The sequence below is a fragment of the Bombina bombina genome, chromosome 2 (genome assembly GCF_027579735.1).
Source record: "Bombina bombina isolate aBomBom1 chromosome 2, aBomBom1.pri, whole genome shotgun sequence".
NCBI classification, from domain to species: Eukaryota; Metazoa; Chordata; class Amphibia; order Anura; family Bombinatoridae; genus Bombina; species Bombina bombina.
Window position 1 is genome coordinate 685093119 of NC_069500.1, and position 24552 is coordinate 685117670.

General features: G+C 40.4%; 1 protein-coding gene across 1 annotated transcript in view; it reads left to right on the forward strand.

Annotated features, from left to right (window-relative positions):
• The window catches only part of LOC128649411 (prostaglandin reductase 1-like), a 166613-nt gene that overhangs the window by 113322 nt on the left and 28739 nt on the right, over positions 1 to 24552 (forward strand). Inside the window, exons 7-8 of the mRNA XM_053702664.1 lie at positions 21776 to 21931; positions 22710 to 22815. Coding sequence (XP_053558639.1) covers positions 21776 to 21931; positions 22710 to 22815 — 262 coding nt within the window. The remainder of the gene's footprint in view (positions 1 to 21775; positions 21932 to 22709; positions 22816 to 24552) is intronic.

Here is a 24552-nt window from a genome sequence, read left to right on the forward strand (position 1 = left end):
ATGTATTTGCTTCTTCGGAAGCAGTTTTTGGTAGAAAAGTTCTTCAGGCAGCTCTGTTTTTTGATTTAAGTTTTTTTCTTTCAAAAGTGAAAATAAACTTATTTTTGGGTTGTGGATTATTTTCTCAACGGAATATGGCTGTTTTTATTTTTTTCCCTCCCTCTCTAGTGACTCTTGAGTGGAAGACACCACACCTTGGGTATTGATATCCCATATGTCACTAGCTCATGGACTCTTGCCAATTACATGAAAGAAAACATAATTTATGTAAGAACTTACCTGATAAATTCATTTCTTTCATATTGGCAAGAGTCCATGAGGCCCACCCTTTTTATGGTGGTTATGATTTTTTGTATAAAGCACAATTATTTCCAAATTTCCTTTGTTGATGCTTTCTACTCCTTTCTTTATCACCCCACTGCTTGGCTATTCGTTAAACTGAATTGTGGGTGTGGTGAGGGGTGTATTTATAGGCATTTTGAGGTTTGGGAAACTTTGCCCCTCCTGGTAGGATTGTATATCCCATATGTCACTAGCTCATGGACTCTTGCCAATATGAAAGAAATTAATTTATCAGGTAAGTTCTTACATAAATTATGTTTTATCTTCAAAAAAGCAAAAAATCTTAAAATCATATTAGCTCCTAGTGAACTGAAAACAAAAAATAGAAAAAATATACAAGTAGATTTGATGGGGAAGGTACCTACAGGCTTTTTTCCTTGTTATACATGCAAGGCATGCAAACACAGTTCGAAAATGAAGGCTCTTAAAATCAATAGCGCAAATGATAACTTTACCATTAAAGAAGTAATAAGATGTACACATAAAAATATTATTTATGCACTTAAATGTTCATGTAATTTATTATATTTAGGTGAGACCACTAGATGTCTCAAAGATAGGATTAGGGAGCACCTTTTAAGCATAGAGAAAGGGAGGGATGACACATCATTATATAAACACTTTAAAGACACACACCAAGGAAGAAGATTTAGAGTTTTGTCGGTAACGACCCGCGTAGCTAACGCTGTTTTTTTTCCCCCCGCACCTTTTAAATACCGCTGGTATTTAGAGTTCACAGAAGGGCTGCGTTAGGCTCCAAAAAGGGAGCGTATAGCATATTTACCGCCATTGCAACTCTCAATACCAGCGGTGCTTACGGACGCGGCCAGCTTAAAAAACGTGCTCGTGCACGATTCCCCCATAGAAAACAATGGGGCAGTTTGAGATGAAAAAAAACCTAACACCTGCAAAAAAGCAGCGTTCAGCTCCTAACGCAGCCCCATTGTTTCCTATGGGGAAACAGTTTCTAAGTCTGCACCTAACACTCTAACATGTACCCCGAGTCTAAACACCCCTAACCTTACACTTATTAACCCCTAATCTGCTGCCCCCGCTATCTCTGACCCCTGCATATTATTATTAACCCCTAATCTGCCGCTCCGTACACCGCCGCAACCTACATTATACCTATGTACCCCTAATCTGCTGCCCCTAACACCGCCGACCCCTATATTATATTTATTAACCCCTAATCTGCCCTCCACAACGTCGCCGCCAGCTACCTACAATAATTAACCCCTAATCTGCCGACCGGACCTCACCGCTACTATAATAAATGTATTAACCCCTAATCCGCCTCACTAACCCTATAATAAGTAGTATTAACCCCTAATCTGCCCTCCCTAACATCGCTGACACCTAACTTCAAGTATTAACCCCTAATCTGCCAACCGGACCTCACCGCTACTCTAATAAATGTATTAACCCCTAAAGCTAAGTCTAACCCTAACACTAACACCCCCCTAAGTTAAATATAATTTAAATCTAACGAAATAAATTAACTCTTATTAAATAAATTATTCCTATTTAAAGCTAAATACTTACCTGTAAAATAAACCCTAATATAGCTACAAAATAAATTATAATTATATTGTAACTATTTTAGGAATAATATTTATTTTACAGGCAACTTTGTAATTATTTTAACCAGGTACAATAGCTATTAAATAGTTAATAACTATTTAATAGCTACCTAGTTAAAATAATTACAAAATTACCTGTAAAATAAATCCTAACCTAAGTTACAATTAAACCTAACACTACACTATCAATAAATAAATTAAATAAAATACCTACAATTATCTACAATTAAATCTAACACTACACTATCAATAAATTAATTAAATAAAATACCTACAATTATCTACAATTAAATCTAACACTACACTATCAATAAATTAATTAAATAAAATACCTACAAATAAATACAAATAAATAAACTAACTAAAGTACAAAAAATAAAAAAAGCTAAGTTACAAAAAATAAAAAAATTAATTACAAACATAATAAAAATATTACAACAATTTAAGCTAATTACACCTACTCTAAGCCCCCTAATAAAATAACAAAGCCCCCCAAAATAAAAAAATGCCCTACCCTATTCTAAAATTAAAATAGCAATAGCAATAGCAAACAGCCAATCAGATTCAAGTTCAATCCGATTGGCTGATCCAATCAGCCAATCAGATTGAGCTCGCATTCTATTGGCTGATCGGAACAGCCAATAGAATGCAAGCTCAATCTGATTGGCTGATTCAATCAGCCAATCAGATTTTCCCTACCTTAATTCCGATTGGCTGATAGAATCCTATCAGCCAATCGGAATTCGAGGGACACCATCTTGGATGACGTCATTTAAAGGAACCTTCATTCGGACTTAGGACGTCGGAAGAAGAGGATGGATCCGCGCCGGAGGTCTTCAAGATGGAGCCGCTCATCATCGGATGAAGATAGAAGATGCCGCTTGGATGAAGATGGTTGCCGGTCCGGATCTCCTCTTCTGCCCGGATAGGATGAAGACTTTGGAGCCTCTTCTGGACTTCTTCTTGCCGCTTGATAGAAGACTTCAGCCGGATGATGGATCTCCAGCCCCCGCTTGGGCTTGGATGAAGATTTCGGAGCCTGGACGGATCGGTTATACCCGGTTTTGTGACGATAAGGTAGGAAGATCTTCAGGGGCTTAGTGTTAGGTTTATTTAAGGGGGGTTTGGGTTAGATTAGGGGTATGTGGGTGAGGGTTGTAATGTTGGGGGGGTATTGTGTTTATTTTTACAGGCAAAAGGCTGGTAAGGTAAAAGAGCTTTTCTATTTTAATTTTAGAATAGGGTAGGGCATTTTTTTATTTTGGGGGCTTCGTTATTTTATTAGGGGGCTTAGAGTAGGTGTAATTAGCTTAAAATTGTTGTAATATTTTTATTATGTTTGTAATTATTTTTTTTATTTTTTGTAACTTATATACCCCATGTGAACATAATATGATACAGCTATAACTTAGTTATATAAAATAGAGGAACTATATTATAGAGGGTTATATAGAAACACCTTAAGAAATTTAGCATTTGTAAAAATAAACATATTGTATTATAACTTAATCTTTGCAATTATGTATTTCGAATATGAAAAAATCTGAAATTATGCAGAATGAAAGCTTAGACACAATTAAACATACACTTGTGACAGAAGGAAATAAGAATTGAACAAAACGTTTATTGGATTATAGGAGTATATACCACCTTAAGAAATTGGAACACAGAGAACACCAATTAAGCGCACAACCAATGACACACATTCACACCATTTATAAGGAGTATTGCTGCAAGTCAAATACATCTTGATAAAGCCCATAAGAGGGCGAAATGCGTCAATGGTTTTATGTGACTTGACAGCTTTGAAATAACTGTCCTCAGCTACATCATTATTACTAAACACCCGGGTCAATTTTTAGCAACACTTATCCTTCAAACTTGACTGTGAAATATAGTGTGGAAGAATTGAATTACCACACTATAAACTTTAACCTGAAGTATACAACACCGGGTTCTAAAATAACTATTTGCTAAAGATTTGAATTTTTTAACAGCTGTTTCTGAAGCACTGTTATTCGTCTTCACTGAAGACCAACGGACAAACTGTGACGTCAGACGCCATCCAAAACACGTGTGTGTGGTTGTGCCTGCAGCTCAGGAGAGCGCTTGCAGTTTTTCCAGCGGTCCACGCTTTGGACCGAAGATTCGTTACACATCAAGAGGGTGGTAAAGTACAAATCATCATATACACAAGAAATATTAATCACTATGATGGTATATATGTGAACTGTATAAACGTTCAGCCCAAATGTTACGATCCATAATTTGTAACATCTTGCGAAGCTTGCAATCTGACTTTTCATTTTGGCTCATTATTTACAAGTGGATATCCACGTACATCTATGTGTACTGTTTGATCTAAGCTTTCCATATATGAACATAATCGTTCCTGTATTTCTCAACGTAGAGGAATATAGATTGCCATACACATCATAGTCAGGCATAGCGACTTGTTATGTTTTAATCTTTGTGACATATAAGTATATTTTTGCTATTTTCTCAACTGTTTTTTTAAATCATTGGTATTTTTTTATGATATAGGGAGACGTCCCTTTTTTATATAAATTTGTGTTTTTAATAAATAATGTGTTTGTTATTTTAGAATGGTGTTTTGATATTTTTAGCCTTTTCGTGCCCTCTTTATCCATAAGCCTAACCAGCTTAACATTTGTTAATAATATTTAACTAGTGATTGCGAGGCGGGAGTGCGGCGGTTTAGCGGTTAATATATTTATTACAGTGGCAGCGATGTCCGGTCAGCAGATTAGGGGTTAAAAAATGTATTTAAGTGTTTGCGATGTGCTGGGGGGCCTCGGTTTAGGGGTTAATAGTTAGTTTATGGGTGTTAGTGTACTTTTTAGCACTTTAGTTAAGAGTTTTATGTTACGGCGTTGGCCCATAAAACTCTTAACTACTGACTTTTAAATGCGGTATGAGTCTTGACAGGAAAGGGTGTACCGCTCACTTTTTCCAAGACTCGTAATACCAGCGTTATTCAAATCCCATTGAAAAGATAGGATACGCAATTGACGTAAGGGGATTTCCGGTATGCTCGAATCGCGGAATAAAAGTGAGCGGTACACCTGTACCTGCCAGACTCATAATACCAGCAGGCGTTAAAAAGCAGCGTTGGGACCTCTCCACGCTGCTTTTTAAGGCTAACGTAAGACTCATAATCTAGGCGACAGTTTTTCATGCCCTGCATACTTCACTAGGAGTACAAGACATATGGAGGAGACATAACCCCACGGGCAGGGATTACACCTGTGCCTCTCAGGCACACAACTCACTTTCCCGAATTGATCTCTTTCTCACTTCTAACTCCTTAGAACTATTGATTACAGATACCAAGATTGCTAACATTACTATTTCGGATCATGTCCCTATCTCTTTAACCCTTTCACAATCCCCACAACCAATGAACAAGAGAGTGTTTTGGTTTCCAACTCACCTTATAAAATCTCCTGACTTTGCAATGTATTTAACAAGACAATGGGACGACTTTGTAGCCAATAATAGAACACATTTATCCACCCCGGCTCTTTTCTGGGAAACGGCCAAGGCAGTCCTTAGGGGTGACATAATTGCTTATCTAACTAAACAAAAGCGTCTCCAAAATGGTAAAGAGGAGCACTACAATGCTCAATTGACTACCACCTATGCTCAATATAGTCAAACTCCTACCCCACAGAGCAGGGCCTCCTATTTTGCTGCAAGGAAAGAGACAACAGGAACCAAAGATTTTTCTTAAGACATGGTAATAGGTCAGGAAGATTCTTGGCCTCAGTGGTCAAGATTAAACAGGCAAACAGAGGGGTCCCAGTAATTAAGAGCCAAGGCCACCTAACAAATTATAAATCTGCTATAGTGTCAGAATTTACAGATTACTACACTAATTTATATCAGTCACAACCACCTAATGAAACTGCACAACAGAAATTTTGGGATAACCTTATTCTCCCTAAGATTACAGCTGATCAACTAGATAATTTGAATGCCCCGATATCTCAGGAGGAAGTCACCCAGACTATTAAATCCCTTGCCCTTGGGAAAACACCGGGCCCTTATGGGCTCCCCACTGAATTCTATAGGCTGCTACCAGACCAAACTGCCCCGGTACTAACTACTCTGTTTGATCATTACATCACAGGCCAAAGTACCCCCTTCATTAGCTTTTCTGCAGCAAATATTACAGTCATACACAAAGCAGGTAAAGACCCCACTCTCCCAGCATCGCACAGACCAATATCCCTTTTAAACGTTGATTATAAACTGCTAACCAAACTTTTGGCTAATCGATTAAAACACTTACTCCCACAAATTTTACACCCAGATCAAACAGGCTTCACTTCTAGTCGATCTTCGGTAACAAACATTCAGAAAGTTCTTCATGCAATTTCATACCATTGGCTGGCTAGACAGGACGGATCTCTACAGTCTCTCCCAGAGGCCTTCCTGTTGTCCCTGGACGCAGAGAAGGCATTTGACAGAGTGGAGTGGACCCATCTTTTTCACTCCATGGAGACCTTCCGTAATAACTTCTATTCCCCCCCGGTCTCCCTTCATAGGGGGACACGCCCAGGCTGCCCCCTCTCCCAACTCCTTTTTAATTTGGCACTGGAACCACGGGTGGTTCGTCTAAGAAATCTTTTCCCTGGTATCCAAGTCAATTCCCATAAACTTCAATAGCCCTCTATGCAGACAATATGCTACTCTTTATTTCAAATCCCCAAGTACATGTCCCAATTATTTTAGACACTATTGGATTGTTTGGGCAATTCTCGGGATACAAAATTAACATCTCAAAATCGGAAATGTTATGGTTGCACCGTACAACAGATAATGCTGATAACCTCATACTTAACTTACCTTGGAATCCATATCTCAGCTAACCCCCAACACTGGTATTCTCAGAACTTATCTCCCCTTATCCAACAAATCAAACTAGACCTAAATGCTTGACAAAACTTACCACTATCTTTAATGGGTAGAGTCCACATCATTAAAATGATAATCCTTCCCAAGATCCTATACCCTTTACAAATGCTCCCCCTATTACTCGACGAAAGGATATGGCCATTTTGAAATGCCATAATCCGAACCTTCCTTTGGAAGGGCGGCAAACCACGCATAGGCGTACATAAGCTATATCTCCCCAACTCAAAAGGGGGGCTAGGCCTGCCAAACTTACTATACTATAATTGGGCCTCTCTTGCAAAATTGGCATTAGATTGGAAATTAAACACACAACACTTCTCTAGTACTCACTTAGAAGAGGCCTCCTTGTTTCAGGTGTCTCCCGCTTTCCTGCCACTATCTGAATTGCCAACAGCGGTACAATACCATCCCTTGTTTTGGGATGTGCTCCTGGGCTGGAAAGCCATGGCCAAAGCTCTAGCATGGGACCCCAGCCATACAAAATATCTTCCCATCATTGGGAACCCGAGATTCCAAACGGGCATGTTATATCCCGTCTTTCAGACTTGGAGAAACCTAGGCCTAGACAATATAGATAAATTATTAGATCATGCCGCCAAATCTGTCCTACCTTTTGATGCCATATGCCGGAAAATTTAAATCCCATACACTAGCAGATTTGCTTATTTCCAAACCCGACACTATATAAACCATATCCTACAGAACTGTGAAACTTTTTGGACTGCCTCACCTTTGGCGCGCACTATTGCGCAGTTTCAAACACATAACTTTACCATATCTACAATTTATAGGGAGCTGATAAATATTAAAGTTCCTACCATGCTATCACACCTTTTTAACACCTGGAATAGGAGACTACTCACAATATCCTCTGAGAAAACTATTCTAGATAGCCTTGCTCTCACCTGGTCTGTGACATTAGCAGCTGACCTTAGAGAATCACAGATACAGGTTATTTATCAAGATTATCTTACACCTGGGAGACTGAGCAAATGGAGAAAAGACTTTTCAAATGTATGTGGTAAATGCTCCTACCAAAACCCTGACTTTCTGCATTATATTTGGTATTGCCCCAAAGTTCACAAATTCTGGAACCAGGTCTCTTTCTGGCTCTCCAGGATCACAGCTACCCCCATTACACTTACGCTTATACAAGTGCTATTTCTAGAGCAGATGCCAGTTCCGAGACAGGATAAGAAACTCCTCATTAATATTAAACTTCTGGCATGGAAATGTATTTTCCTCAAATGGCTTCATAGAGAAGCACCATCTATTAGGCTTTTGAAGCAAAAGTTACTAAAATCTTTGTTGTATGAGCAATATGATACTTTATATGATGTTAACTGATTCATTGTAAAATGGAGGCTCTTTTTAGAATCTTTGGATCTCCCAACCCAGAGACTGATACTTTACCCATTCAGAAACACCATATATATGCTAGAGGCAAACCTGCGGGGTGACTGGAATATCTGGTTGGAGAATGTGGAGCAGGGGGAGGGAACAGGAAAAATATGATTCGACTATAGCAAGCCTGAGGATGTCTAGTTTTTAATTCACTAACGGCTAGATTTAGAATTCTGCGGCCAAAGGGGTGCGTTAGCTACGCGTGCTTTTTTTCCCCCGCACCTTTTAAATACCGCTGGTATTTAGAGTTCACAGAATGGCTGCGTTAGGCTCCAAAAAAGGGAGCGTAGAGCACATTTACCGCCACTGCAACTCTAAATACCAGCGTTGCTTACGGACGCGGCCAGCTTCAAAAACGTGCTCGTGCACGATTCCCCCATAGAAAACAATGGGACAGTTTGAGCTGAAAAAAAACCTAACACCTGCAAAAAAGCAGCGTTCAGCTCCTAACGCAGCCCCATTGTTTACTATGGGGAAACACTTCCTATGTCTGCACCTAACACCCTAACATGAACCCCGAGTCTAAACACCCCTAACCTTACACTTATTAATCCCTAATCTGCCGCCCCCGCTATCACTGACACCTGCATAGTTTTTTTAACCCCTAATCTGCCGCTCCGTATACCGTCGCAACCTACGTTATACCTATGTACCCCTAATCTGCTGCCCTTAACACTGCCGACCCCTATATTATATTTATTAACCCCTAATCTGCCCCCCACAACGTCGCCGCCAGCTACTTACAATAATTAACCCCTAATCTGCCGATTGGATCTCGCCGCTAGTCTAATAAATGGATTAACCCCTAAAGCTAAGTCTAACCATAACACTAACACCCCCCTAAGTTAAATATAATTTAAATCTAACGAAATAAATTAACTCTTATTATATAAATTATTCCTATTTAAAGCTAAATACTTACCTGTAAAATAAACCCTAATATAGCTACAATATAAATTATAATTATATTGTAGCTATTTTAGGATTAATATTTATTTTACAGGCAACTTTGTAATTATTTTAAACATGTACAATAGCTATTAAATAGTTAATAACTATTTAATAGCTAAAATAGTTAAAATAATTACAAAATTACCTGTAAAATAAATCCTAACCTAAGTTACAATGAAACCTAACACTACACTATCAATAAATTAATTAAATAAAATACCTACAATCAAATACAATGAAATAAACTAACTAAAGTACAAAAAATAAAAAAGAACTAAGTTACAAAAAATAAAAAAATATTTACAAACATTTGAAAAATATTACAACAATTTTAAACTAATTACACCTACTCTATGCCCCCTAATAAAATAACAAAGCCCCCCAAAATAAAAAAATGCCCTACCCTATTCTAAATTTAAAAAGTTCAAAGCTCTTTTACCTTACCAGCCCTGAAAAGGGCCCTTTGCGGGGCATGCCCCAAATAATTCAGCTCTTTTGCCTGTAAAAAAAAACCATACAATACCCCCCCCCAACATTACAACCCACCACCCACATACCCCTAATCTAACCCAAACCCCCCTTAAATAAACCTAACACTAAGCCCCTGAAGATCTCCCTACCTTGTCTTCACCTCACCGGGTTCAGCGATCGGTCCAGAAGAGGGTCCGAAGTCTTGATCCAAGCGGCGGCTGAAGAACTCCATCATCGGGCTGAAGTCGGAAGTCCATCATCGGGATGAAGTCTTCTATCAAGCGGCATCTTCAATCTTCTTTCTTCCGGAGCGGAGCCATCTTCTTCCCAGCCGTCATCCAAGATGGCGTCCCTCGAATTCCGATTGGCTGTTAGGATTCTATCAGCCAATCGGAATTAAGGTAGGAATATTCTGATTGGCTGATCGGAACAGCCAATAGAATGCAAGCTCAATCTGATTGGCTGATTAGATCAGCCAATCGGATTGAACTCGAATCTGATTGGCTGATTCCAACTCTTATTATATAGTTTTAATTCCTATTGGCTGATAAAATCCTATCAGCCAATCGGAATTCGAGGGACGCCATCTTGGATGACGTCATTTAAAGGAACCGTCATTCGGCGAGTAGGAGGCGGTTGAAGAGGATGGATCCGCGTCGGCTGGGAAGAAGATGGCTCCGCTCCGCTCCGGAAGAAAGAAGATTGAAGATGCCGCTTGATAGAAGACTTCATCCCGATGATGGACTTCCGACTTCAGCCCGATGATGGAGTTCTTCAGCCGCCGCTTGGATCAAGACTTCGGACCCTCTTCTGGACCGATCGCTGAACCCGGTGAGGTGAAGACAAGGTAGGGAGATCTTCAGGGGCTTAGTGTTAGGTTTATTTAAGGGGGGTTTGGGTTAGATTAGGGGAATGTGGGTGGTGGGTTGTAATGTTGGGGGGGGTATTGTATGTTTTTTTTTTACAGGCAAAAGAGCTGAATTATTTGGGGCATGCCCTGCAAAGGGCCCTTTTCAGGGCTGGTAAGGTAAAACAGCTTTTCTATTTTAATTTTAGAATAGGGTAGGGCATTTTTTTATTTTGGGGGGCTTTGTTATTTTATTAGGGGGCTTAGAGTAGGTGTAATTAGTTTAAAATTGTTGTAATATTTTTCTAATGTTTGTAAATATTTTTTTATTTTTTGTACTTTAGTTAGTTTATTTCATTGTATTTATTTGTAGGTATTGTATTTAATTAATTTATTGATAGTACAGTGAGTGCAGAATTATTAGGCAAGTTGTATTTTTGAGGATTAATTTTATTATTGAACAACAACCATGTTCTCAATGAACCCAAAAAACTCATTAATATCAAAGCTGAATAGTTTTGGAAGTAGTTTTTAGTTTGTTTTTAGTTATAGCTATTTTAGGGGGATATCTGTGTGTGCAGGTGACTATTACTGTGCATAATTATTAGGCAACTTAACAAAAAACAAATATATACCCATTTCAATTATTTATTTTTACCAGTGAAACCAATATAACATCTCAACATTCACAAATATACATTTCTGACATTCAAAAACAAAACAAAAACAAATCAGTGACCAATATAGCCACCTTTCTTTGCAAGGACACTCAAAAGCCTGCCATCCATGGATTCTGTCAGTGTTTTGATCTGTTCACCATCAACATTGCGTGCAGCAGCAACCACAGCCTCCCAGACACTGTTCAGAGAGGTGTACTGTTTTCCCTCCTTGTAAATCTCACATTTGATGATGGACCACAGGTTCTCAATGGGGTTCAGATCAGGTGAACAAGGAGGCCATGTCATTAGATTTTCTTCTTTTATACCCTTTCTTGCCAGCCACGCTGTGGAGTACTTGGACGCGTGTGATGGAGCATTGTCCTGCATGAAAATCATGTTTTTCTTGAAGGATGCAGACTTCTTCCTGTACCACTGCTTGAAGAAGGTGTCTTCCAGAAACTGGCAGTAGGACTGGGAGTTGAGCTTGACTCCATCCTCAACCCGAAAAGGCCCCACAAGCTCATCTTTGATGATACCAGCCCAAACCAGTACTCCACCTCCACCTTGCTGGCGTCTGAGTCGGACTGGAGCTCTCTGCCCTTTACCAATCCAGCCACGGGCCCATCCATCTGGCCCATCAAGACTCACTCTCATTTCATCAGTCCATAAAACCTTAGAAAAATCAGTCTTGAGATATTTCTTGGCCCAGTCTTGACGTTTCAGCTTGTGTGTCTTGTTCAGTGGTGGTCGTCTTTCAGCCTTTCTTACCTTGGCCATGTCTCTGAGTATTGCACACCTTGTGCTTTTGGGCACTCCAGTGATGTTGCATCTCTGAAATATGGCCAAACTGGTGGCAAGTGGCATCTTGGCAGCTGCACACTTGACTTTTCTCAGTTCATGGGCAGTTATTTTGCGCCTTGGTTTTTCCACACGCTTCTTGCGACCCTGTTGACTATTTTGAATGAAACGCTTGATTGTTCGATGATCACGCTTCAGAAGCTTTGCAATTTTAAGAGTGCTGCATCCCTCTACAAGATATCTCACTATTTTTGACTTTTCTGAGCCTGTCAAGTCCTTCTTTTGACCCATTTTGCCAAAGGAAAGGAAGTTGCCTAATAATTATGCACACCTGATATAGGGTGTTGATGTCATTAGATCACACCCCTTCTCATTACAGAGATGCACATCACCTAATATGCTTAATTGGTAGTAGGCTTTCGAGCCTATGCAGCTTGGAGTAAGACAACATGCATAAAGAGGATGATGTGGTCAAAATACTAATTTGCCTAATAATTCTGCACTCCCTGTATAGTGTTAGGTTTAATTGTAACTTAGGTTAGGATTTATTTTACAGGTAATTTTGTAATTATTTTAACTAGGTAACTATTAAATATTTATTAACTATTTAATAGCTATTGTACCTGGTTAATATAATTATAAAGTTGCCTGTAAAATAAATATTAATCCTAAAATAGCTACAATATAATTATAATTTATATTGTAGCTATATTAGGGTTTATTTTACAGGTAAGTATTTAGCTTTAAATAGGAATAATTTATTTAATAATAGTTAATTTATTTTGTTAGATTTAAATTATATTTAAGTTAGGGGGTGTTAGGGTTAGAGTTAGACGTTGTGGGGGGCAGATTAGGGGTTAATAAATATAATATAGGGGTCGGCGGTGTTAGGGGCAGCAGATTAGGGGTACATAGGTATAATGTAGCTGTGGCGGTGTACGGAGTGGCAGATTAGGGGTTAAAAATTTTTAATAGAGTGGCGGCGATGTGGGGGAACCTCGGTTTAGGGGTACATAGGTAGTTTATGGGTGTTAGTGTACTTTAGAGCACAGTAGTTAAGAGCTTTATAAACCGGCGTTAGCCCAGAAAGCTCTTAACTACTGACTTTTTTTTGCGGCTGGAGTTTTGTCGTTAGATTTCTAATGCTCACTTCAGCCACGACTCTAAATACCGGCGTTAGAAAGATCCCATTGAAAAGATAGGATACGCAAATGGCGTAGGGGGATCTGCGGTATGGAAAAGTTGCGGCTGCAAACTGAGCGTTAGACCCTTTCCTGACTGACTCCAAATACCAGAGGGTGGTAAAAACCAGCGTTAGGAGCCTCTAACGCTGGTTTTGAAGGCTACCGCCCAACTCTAAATCTAGCCGTTAGTATTCTTATGTCTAGAAATGTAAATCACTGTTACACATAGCAAAGTTTTTTTTTGTGTTTGTTCTCTCTTTAAAGGAAGAAAAGAGTCCCACCCTGGGGTTTATGTACAACCTAGGGTGCTCTAATTTTCAAAGGTTTAAAAAAAAATTATACAAAATGGTTCAACAGGTATTGTAACTAAGGTCTGCCCCTTTTGTGAGGTAGACTTTGCTGGACACTCAAACAACTGCTGACTGTGGTTATTGTTTTCCTTTCATCATGTATACCTAACTGCACGACCACATAAGTGGATTGTCGTGACCATGTATGTTGGAAAGTATTTTTGTTTACCTGTTGACAATAAAAATAAAAGTTTTTAAAAAAAAAAATCGACATGGCTTAGCCTGCAAAAAGTTATAGGGGGAATCATCTGTTTTTAAAGCTCTTTCTACATTATTTGGCTTGTTTCAACATGTTAAGCATTTTTATATTTTAAGAAAACAAATATTTATAAAAATGAAAGTTTATATGACAGATACATGTTGAAAATATTTGCTTAAAAGGGAACAGGGAAAGAAATGTGGAAAGGAGAATGGCACTACTTTAAAGAGATGTCCTAATATATGTTTGACTACAATGTTGCCGTATGAACACAATAGGATCGGGTGCTGTAGATGTGACCCTACACCCAAAGTGTGTAACTATAAGCACTCATCATCTCAAGAATAGCCTTGAATTGGTAGTATTAAATCATTGTTGATACTAAGACAGTATTGATTCCCCTATAGGGGGAGACTGCGGTTAAAACTTTATTATATAATTTTAAAATGGGACACATACATATGTAAAAACAAAAAGTTGAGGGTGGGACTCCAATATGCAAATATTAGGTATTGGTGGGTGGGTGGTAGTTAATAGACCGTGTATGCTGTTATTTTCTGGTTCCAATTAGTAAAACCATCCTTTATGCTAACCTACTAGGTATCATATTTATAAACTAATACAATTTTAGAGAGCACCAGGAGGTTTTACTAATTGGAACCAGAAAATAACAGCATACACGGTCTATTAACTACCACCCACCAATACCTAATATTTGCATATGATATATCTATGATATCACAATATGTAGATATGTAGACTTTTTACTGTTGAATTTTAAAAATATTGGGCCCCAAATGTCCTTTTAAATTGCAAAAATAGGCACTTTCCAACAATTTCACTTTGGGATAAAAACAAAATCTCCCATTGTGCCACTAAATTTTCACCACAGCTATCTCACACAATGACCCCTCTACGATATCACAAAGTATGGGGACTTTTTACTGTGTAATTAAAAAAATATTGGGCCCCAAATGTCGCTCAAATAGCAAAATAGGTACTTACAGCAATTTCACTAAGGGATAAACACAAAATCTGCCATTGTGCCACTACGTTTTCACTGCAGCTATCTCACACAATGACCCCTCTACGATATCACAAAATATGGGGAATTTTTACTTTGGAATTTTAAAAATATTAGTCCCCAAATGTCTCTCAAATTGCAAAAAATATAAATGATGCTTACCTGATAGTTTCCATCTGTATGAGGAGATTCCACGGCTTCATTCCTTACTTGTGGGAAATACAGCAACTGGCCACCAGGAGGATGCACACCCCAGCCAAAGGCTTAAATACCTCTCCCACGTCCCTCTTCCCTCAGCCATTCTGCAGAGGGAACAAGGAACAGTAGGAGAAATATCAGGGTATAAATTGTGCCAGAAGAATAAACAAAAAATGTAGGTCTGTCCAGCTGAAAAAACGGGCAGGGGCCGTGGACTCTCCTTATACAGATGGAATTGAAATTATCAGGAAAACATAATTTATGTTTTACATCTTAATATGAGGAGAGTCCACGGCTTCATTCCTTACTTGTGGGAAACATATACCCAAGCTCTAGAGGACACTGAATAAAAACGGGAGGGTAAAGAGAGGCGGATCCTATTCTGGGGGCACCACAGCCTGCAAAACCTTTCTCCCAAAAGCTGCTTCAGCCAAAGCAAAAACTTCAAATTTGTAAAACTTTGAAAAAGTAAGTAAGAAGGACCAGGTGACGGCCCTACAAATCTGCTCCATAGAGGCCTCATTCTTGAAGGCCCAAGAAAAAGCCACAGCTCTTGTTAAGCCATAATCCTCTGAGGAGGCTGATGTCCCGCAGTCTCATATGCAAAACGGATAATGCTCCTCAACCAAAAGATAGGGAAGTGGAAGAAGCCTTCTGCCTGCTACGCTTTCTAGAATAGACAACAAACAATGTCGGTCTGCCTAAAATCCTTTGTGGCCTGAAGATAAAACTTCAAAGCCCGAACCACATCCAGATTATGAAGTAATCATTCTTTCGAAGAAGAATTAGGACACAAAGAAGGAACCACGATCTCCTGATTGATGTTGCGACCAGAAACAACATTAGGGAGAAAACCCAAACCAGTACGAAGAACAGCCTTATCAGCGTGAAAAACTAAGTAAGGAGGCTCACAATGAAAGGTTGCCATCTCAGAGACTCTGTGTGTCGAAGCAATAGCCAGTAGAAAAAGAACCTTCCAAGAAAATAATTTAATGTCAACCAAGTGCATGGGCTCAAATGGAGCCCTCTGCAAAACCTTAATAACCAAATGTAAACTCCAAGAAGGAGCAGAATGTCTAAACACAGGCCTGATTCTGGACAGGGCCTGAACAAAAGACTGAATTTTAGGAAGCTCAGGAAGACTCTTGTGAAGTAACACAGATAAAGCCAAAATCTGTCCTCTTAAGGAACTAGCGGCAAGTCCCTTCTCCAAACCCTCTTGGAGAAAGGAAAGAATCCTGTATACTTTGACCTTTTGCCAGGGGAATCCACGTTCTTCACACCAGACTAAATAGGTCCTCCATACCCTATGATAGATGCAACAAGTGACCGGCTTTGTCTCAATCACTCTCTCAGAAAAACCTCTCTTGGATAGGACTAAGCATTCAATCTCCATGAAGTCAGCCTCAGAAAATCTAGATTTTGATGAACAAAGGGACCCTGTTCCAGCATATCTCTGTGACAAGGTAACCTCCATGGAGGAGATGATGACATCCCCACCAGGTCCACAAACCACATCCTTCGCAGCCACGACGGAGCAATTAGAATAGTTGAAGCTTGCTCCTGCTTGATGCGGGCAACTACCCAAGGTAGGAGTGGTAATGGTGGAAATATGTAAACTAGGTTGAACCCCCAGGGTACTGCTAAGGCCTCTATCAGTTCTGCCTGTGGATCCCAGGACCACAACCCATATCTGGGAAGCTTGGAATTGAGTCTGGACGCCATGAGGTCTATCTCCGGCATCCCCATCTGTTGCAAATCTCCGCAAACACCTCAGGAGGGAGAGACCATTCCCTCAGTTGTCCACACCCGGAATGTGGATCGCTGACAGTGAGCAGTTGTGGGCCTCTGCCCATTCCAGGATCCAAGATACTTCCCTCATGGCTAGGGAGCTTCTCATTCCCCCCTGATGGTTGATGTAAACCACCGAAGTAAAGTTGTCTGATTGGAATCTCAGAAGCGGCCAATTCCTCAGACCATTGAAGATCTCTCAAAGCTCCAAAATGTTGATCGGGAGGAGAGACCACCGGCCCTGTGCCTTCCTGGCACCCAAAACAGCTCCCCATCCTGATAGACTTGCGTCCGTAGTCACAATCTCCCAGAATGATCTCAAGAAGGATGTCCCCTGGGACAGGCGATCTGGACACAGCCACCAAGAGAGTAATTCTCTCGACCGGTTGTCCAGAGAAATCTGTTGGGATAGATCCGAGTGATCTCTGTTCCATTGCCTCAGCATGCACAAATGAAGAGGTCTGAGAAGGAACCTGGTGAATTGAATGATATCTATGCTGGACGCCATGAGCCCAATCACCTCCATACCACAGGCCATAGATGGCCTTAAGGAGGTCTGGAGGGCAAGATAATTGGATGTAATTTTGCAACGTCTCTTGTCTGTAAAGAATATCTTCATAGATATGGAATGTATTATCGTGCACAGGAACTTCTCTCTGGTACTGGGAACCAAATAACTCTTTCCTAGGTTTATCTTCCATCCATGAGATTGAAGAAGAAGTAGAAGAGCTCTTGAATCGTCTTCTGCCAGCCAGCAGGACAGAGCCTGGACCAGGATGTCATGCAAATATGGTGCTACTGCAATACCTCTGGATCTCGCCACCACGAATAGGGCCCCCAGAACCTTCATAAAGACTCTTTGGGCAGTAGCTAGACCAAAAGGAAGAGCAACAAACTGGTAACAGATATGCAAATCTTAAGAACTTGAAGTGCTCCTTGTGTATTGGCACATGAAGGTAAGCATCCTTCAAGTCTATCGTAGTCATGAACTGTCCTTCTTGAACAAAGGGCAGGATAGACCATATTGTCTCCATCTTGACCGATGGGGCCAACAGAAACTTGTTTAAACACTTTAGGTCTAAAATCGGGCTAAACGTACCCTCCTTCTTTGGGACCACAAAAAGGTTTGAGTAGTACCCCAGACCTCTCTCTGCTAGAGGTAGTGGCACAATTACTCCTAGGGAGGAGAGATCCCTCACGCACCCTAGAAAGGCATCTAGTTTTTCTGGCTTTGAAGACAGGTTTGGTAAGAGGAATCTGCCCCTGGGTGGATGAGAATTGAAACCTATCCTGTAACCCTGAGCAATGATCTCCAGAACCCAAGGTTCTTGCATGTCTCTCAGCCAAGCAACAGATAGTCTGCCCCCAACACGATCCAGTAACGGATCGTGGGCTGCCCCTTCATGCCAATTTTGTCTCCGTGGGCTTCTTGTCCTGCTTGGATTTATTCCAAGATTGAGATGGTTTCCAAGTTCCCTTGGACTGATCAGGATTCGTGGAGGGCTGCTGATGTTGGGATTTATCTGAACAAAGGGACAAAAGTTTGGACCCTGTCCTTTAGGCTTATTCTTCTTATCCTGTGATAGAAAGGCACCCTTGTCCCCAGTGACCGTGGATATGATGAGTCTAGGCCTGGACCGAAAAAAATCTTCCCCTTAAACGGAAGGGAAAGCAATCTAGATTTTAAAGTCATGTCAGCAGACCAAGACTTCAGCCACAGAGTCCTACGGGCTAGAACAAAAAAGCCTGATGTCAGCATTGAAAGTGAAGGAGAAATCCTATGGAGGTGCGCAAAGATAAGAGCCGAGACCCGGCTCAAAAACAGTCACAAGGAAGGCAAAGTTCCTGGATCAACCAGCAACCGATGTACGCGGCAGCACTCTTGAAGAGGGATAATACATAAGTCTGTAGGAGCAGAGAAAAGAGAGGCGCCTTATGGGACAGTATCGTTGTGCAGCGACAAAAAGACAGGAGACAGCACACACTAAAAGTCAGGGTACTCACAAGGATTGTGGCATAAACGTATGCCTCACTGAGCAGGACGGAACCTTAGTCGCCCACCAGACAGACCAATGGGGAAGAGTATCCCGAACTCCAGGGTCCAATCCGCAGCTACAGATGGTGGAAGCGTCAGGGGAACAAGTTGTCCGTGATACAACCAATCGCTGTAGGCTCTGAGCACAGAGGATCTTTATTTGAGTGGGATAACTGACAAGAGGTTTCCTTCCTTCTCAGCACTGTGAGCGTCCCACAGGAGTACACCTGTGGGACGCTCACAGTGCTGAGAAGGAAGTAAACATCTTTGTCTATTTAGATATAACTACCTTATCGAAGCATGTGGAACATAATTGAGCAGGTGAGTATACCATAGACTCCTCAAAATAAAAACAGGTATTAGACTTAGGTAAAGAGGGAGTACCCTCTAACGCATCAGAGTCCTCCATAGCTTGTGCTTTTAATACGGACAATAGAAAAAGATAAATGGCACCTTTATACCCCCAATGGCCGGGGCACTCACCACCTCCTATGACCCAGGCCCCACAGAGAAACCGCTTCGTCTCCTGTAAACCGCACGGTCAGGAAAGAGGAAGATAATGCAGCCAAACCTGGTCACATGGAGTGCCATGCAGGACCACCTCTGCTGCAGGAAGAGAAGCATGCCAAATTAACAGGCTGCGCAGTTCCCCAAAATGAAAGTAAAACCTGAATGTTCCCACATCTGCCAGAGCCTCATCTCACATGTCGCAGCATAAAACATAATAAAGCAATCATGCATAAATCCCTCCTGTTCAATAATCTCTTTCCGAAGATATTCACCCTTGATTCCATACAGAGAAATGAGTCACACTGTGGCCCTGTCTTCCTACGTTATCATATGAGATAAAATGAAACGATCTTACGGGAATCATTGGCGTGGAACAGAACACAGCCTCTCAAGTTTGACAGTCTGTTGTATCATACCTGACATGGACTTGAGTGATAAAAGCAGGCAGTGAAACTCGTCAACACTGATTGCTTAGGAGTTGTTAATACGAGTCTGGATGGTTCTGCAGAAAGAATCTCGCTGCATCTCCAGACCCAAACTTTCATCAATGCTCTCACTGAGAGGCTGACAAGACTACTTAAAACTCCAGTCCCATAGTAAAGAGTACTACCCTCCATAAGAGACTACTCTGAATTTTCTGACACTTCTCTGCCATCCTCCTATGATGAAAGACAAAGAATGACTGGGGGATGAGGGATGTGGGGGAGGTATATAAGCCTTTGGCTGGGGTGTCTTGCCTCCTCTTGGTGGCCAGGTTCTGTATTTCCCACAAGTAAGGAATGAAGCTGTGGACTATCCTCATATTAAGATGGAAATAGGCACTTTCCAAAAATTTCACTTATGAATAGAAATGAAATCCCCCATTGTGCAATTAAAGAGGGGTCATTGTGTGAGACAGCTGTGGTGAAAATGTAATGGCACAATAGGAGATTTTATTTTTATCCCTAAGTAAAATTGTTGTAATGTGCCAATTTTTGCAATTTGAGGGACATTTGGGGACTAATATTTTTAAAATTCCAAAGTAAAAATTACACATACTTTGTGATATCGTAGAGGGGTCATTGTGTAAGATAGCTGCAGTGAATATTTAGTGGCACAATTGAAGATTTAGTTTTTATCCCTTAGTGAAATTGCTGGAAGTGCCTATTTTGCAATTTGAGCGACATTTGGGACCCAATATTTTTAAAAGTCCACAGTAAAAAGTCCCCATACTTTGTGATATCGTAGAGGGGTCATTGTGTGAGATAGCTGCAGTGAATATTTAGTGGCACAATGGGAGATTTTGTTTTTATCCCCAAGTGAAATTGTTGGAAAGTGCATATTTTTGAAATTTAAAAGGAGATTTGGGGCCCAATATTTTTAAAACTCCACAGTAAAAAAAATATCAAGGATATTCTGCAAGCCAGATGAAGAGAGAACTCTTCTTAAACTGCATAATGGACCTATCTTCTCTGGGAGTGATTGTTCCAGTTTCCGTAGTGGAACAGGGGCAAGGATTCTATTCAAACCTTTGCGTGGTTCCCTAGAAAGAGGGAACTTTCCGACCTATATTGGACCTCAAGTGTCTTAAAGGGACACTAAACCCACGCTTTTTCTTTCATGTTTTAGATAGAGCATGCAATTTTAAGCAACTTTCTAATTTACTCCTATTATCAATTTTTCTTTGTTCTCTTGCTCTCTTTATTTGAAAAAGAAGGCATCTAAGCTAAGGAGCCATCAAATGTTTGATTCAGAACCATGGACAGCACTTGTTTATTGGTACTGTCCAATCAGCAAGGACAATCCAGGTCTCTCTTTCGTGGTGGATTTTGCAGGACCATCTGTCTCGGGGTACATGCTTCCTGAGACCGTCCTGGGTGATTGTGACCACGGACGCCCACTTGTTAGGCTCGGGAGCAGTTTGAGGCTTCTTAAAAGCGCAAGGTCTTTCGACCCAAGAGCAGTCTTCTCTCCCCATAGACATTCTAGAGTTTAGAGCAATCTTCAATGCTTTTATAGCTTAGCCTCAACTAGCCTTGGTCCGGTTTATCAGATTCCAATTGGACATCTTCTCCTTGGTGGCTTACCTCAGTCATCAGGGAGGGGCTCAGAGTTCATTAGGTGTTTTTGTATAAACCTCAGGCACCTCTATACCCTTGTGTTATCTTCTTTCCTTCGACTGAATGACTGGGGGTTATGGGTAAGGGAAGTGACACTTAACAGCTCTGCTGGAGTGCTCTTTGCCTCCTCCTGCTGGCCAGGTATTGAATATCCCACTAGTAATTGGAATAAAATTGTGGACTCTCCATGTCTGGAAAGAAATAAATGTATCATGGAAGCATACATTTTGTTTTTATTTGCAGTGTTTTGAAAAAAAAAAAAATATATAGGTCATAGAATTTGCTTTTTGGCCTCTCTAGAGTATATTGCAGAAGCACATTTTTTCCCATAAAACATGAGGATTTTATTGTCCCTTTTTAAACAGGACTTCTTTCACTTCTTTCCCCAGGGCTGCAAAGTGGTTGGTTCAGCTAGCGCAGAAGAAAAAGTTGCATATTTAAAAGAAATTGGTTATGATGAAGCATTTAACTACAAGACTGTGAGCTCTTTAGAGGAAGCTCTGAAGCAAGCATCCCCACAAGGTTATGATTGCTATTTTGAGAATGTAAGTTCATATTGCTATCTAAAGTATAAATTATTTGGCAGTAATCTCAGCATGAAAGCACAATACTTTCTTGGCTATTCCCTTGTGCTTCAAAATTTATTATAATACAAAAAAAATGAAAAGGTTTTGTTAACTAGAAACAACTGGTAGACATTTTCTAACATTAACAGTGCACATTTGTTCCTTTTGCGAATTGGGATGATACCATTGTAAAGACAATCACGCAAGCTGTTATAAATAGGTCGTTTATGTTGCTATTTAGACATGCTGATTGCTGAGTTTATTTATCAGCTAAATGGGGTTCTATGCTTGCTATAAATGCACAGTTACTCCCTTCTTCATGATTAGATTTAATTTAAAGTAAGATTGCATTTATACTTTATTTGTAGCATATTTTATTTTTTGATTTATATGAAATACTTGGGGGCTGATTTATCATGCCCCGAATGTGGCCAGATACATCTGTTTCCGTGCGAGCCTTTAGGCTCGCCGGAAACAGGAGTTAAGAAGCAGCGGTCTTAAGACTGCTGCTCCTTAACTCGTATGCTATGTCTGAGGCAGCGTACAGCAATCAGCCTGATCACATATGATCCAGTTGATTGACACCCCCTGTTAGTGGCCGATTGGCCTGCAAATCTGCAGGGAGCGGCATTGCACAAGCAGTTCACCAGAACTGCTTGTGCAATGTGAAATGAAGACAGTGTATGCTGTCGGCATCCAGCAATGTCCGTCCGACTCTTAATAAATCGGCCCCTTAGTGTGTGCTTTATATTGACAGGTTGGTGGAAAGTATGCAGACACTGCACTCCAGCAAATGAAGGATTTTGGAAGAATAGCAGTATGTGGCACCATATCTATGTACAATGATTCAGTTCCTCAGACAGGTATGCTTTAAATACAACTATTTTGAAAAACTCTACCTCAGAACATATCAGTAGTAGTAGCATATAAACAATCTAATAATATATAAAATCTGTAATTTAAAGAGAGATCTAGAAATTGTATCCTTTTAAATGATCTCTTAAAGTGTATCATGCTCTCCTTACTTCTTTATTATGCTCTCCTCACTTCTTTTCTACAAAAGCCCTTTACTGTAGGTTTAAGATTAAAATGCAGATCTTGAGAGAAGATGCTGATCGTCTAATTTAAATAATATTCTCTAACAAGTACAATTAATCTGCAGTACTTAAATACACCATAAGATTGTAATATGGCTTTGCCAGACTAAAGGGCCTATGTATCAAGGGTCTTGCGGACCTGATCTGACAGTGCGGATCAGGTCCGCAAGACCTCGCTGAATGTGGAGAGCAATACGCTCTCCATATTCAGCATTGCACCAGCAGCTCACAAGAACTGCTGGTGAAATGCAGCCCCCTGCAGACTCGCGGCCAATGGGCCGCCAGTAGGGAGGTGTCAATCAACCCGATCGTACTCGATCGGGTTGAATTGTGGCGATTAGGGTCTTTAGACCGTCGCTTCATAACTGGTGTTTCTGGCGAGTCTGAAGCCTCGCCAGAAAAACAGGTGCACAAGCTCCATATGGAGCTTAATAAATGGGCCTTTAAGTTAGCGTTTAAGTTTAAAGAGAGTGTAGAGCCCTATATGCGAAAAACAACATAAGGGTTAAGGCCTGGAGGTTAGAAAGAGGGTAGGGAAGGCAACAATGTTGCATTGTGAGGGTAGGTCTTACCTGGGTTATATGCAGGTTACAACATCTTCCCAGCCTCTTCTGTTCCAGTGTGTTTTCCACCCTCCCTCTCTTGAGAATTCTTGTGGCAGTCGTTTGGATAGTCAAACTTGCCTTGGTAAGATCACAGTTCCTAATATTTTGGTTCAACTCTGGCTTCTTTGGCTTGTACTGCCTTGTAGAGTTGAGCTCCCCTTAAGGGTTGAGCTTGCACACTTTAGCAGTTAGAGGTTGCGGCCTGGTGGACCTGATTTTATGAAAAGGTGGGGTTATGGCCCAGGCTGATAAGGGGTAAGGCGCAGTGGCGGCTGGTAAATTTTTAAGATGGTGGTGCACAAGACCCCGCCCCTTTGAGAAAGCCCCACCCCTCAAATGGCCCCACCCATTTGAACCAAAGTAGACACAAATTCTAAACTCTATAATCTGATATATATATATATATATATATATATATACACACACTAAACAAAAATGCACAAAAAAAGATAGCAATAGTTCCCTTTTCAGACTCAATTAAAGGGACAGTCTAGTAAAAATTTAACTTTCATGATTCAGATACCCATACCTCCAATGTTTCCTGTTTTTTACTACTGCCCTAGAAATACTGCAATGTATTATTGGCAGATATACATGAGCTTCTGCAGTAATCCAGCAATCACTGTGTAGAATGTTGCAATCTAGCATTTCTAGGGCAGTTGGGAAAACACACACAGGAAAGATTGGAGGAAAATAGGCAAATCAAATAATGAAAATACATTGCAAAGTTTTTTAAACACATAATTGTCAGTGACATTCTTATATTAATGTCCCTTTAATGCAATGTTTTAATCCAGTAATATATATATAGATTTTACTTAAATCAACTAAAGCTGCAATAAAATATATTTTTCCTGTTTGAGACCTATAAATAATTCAGCTTGTGTCAGAGTGATGT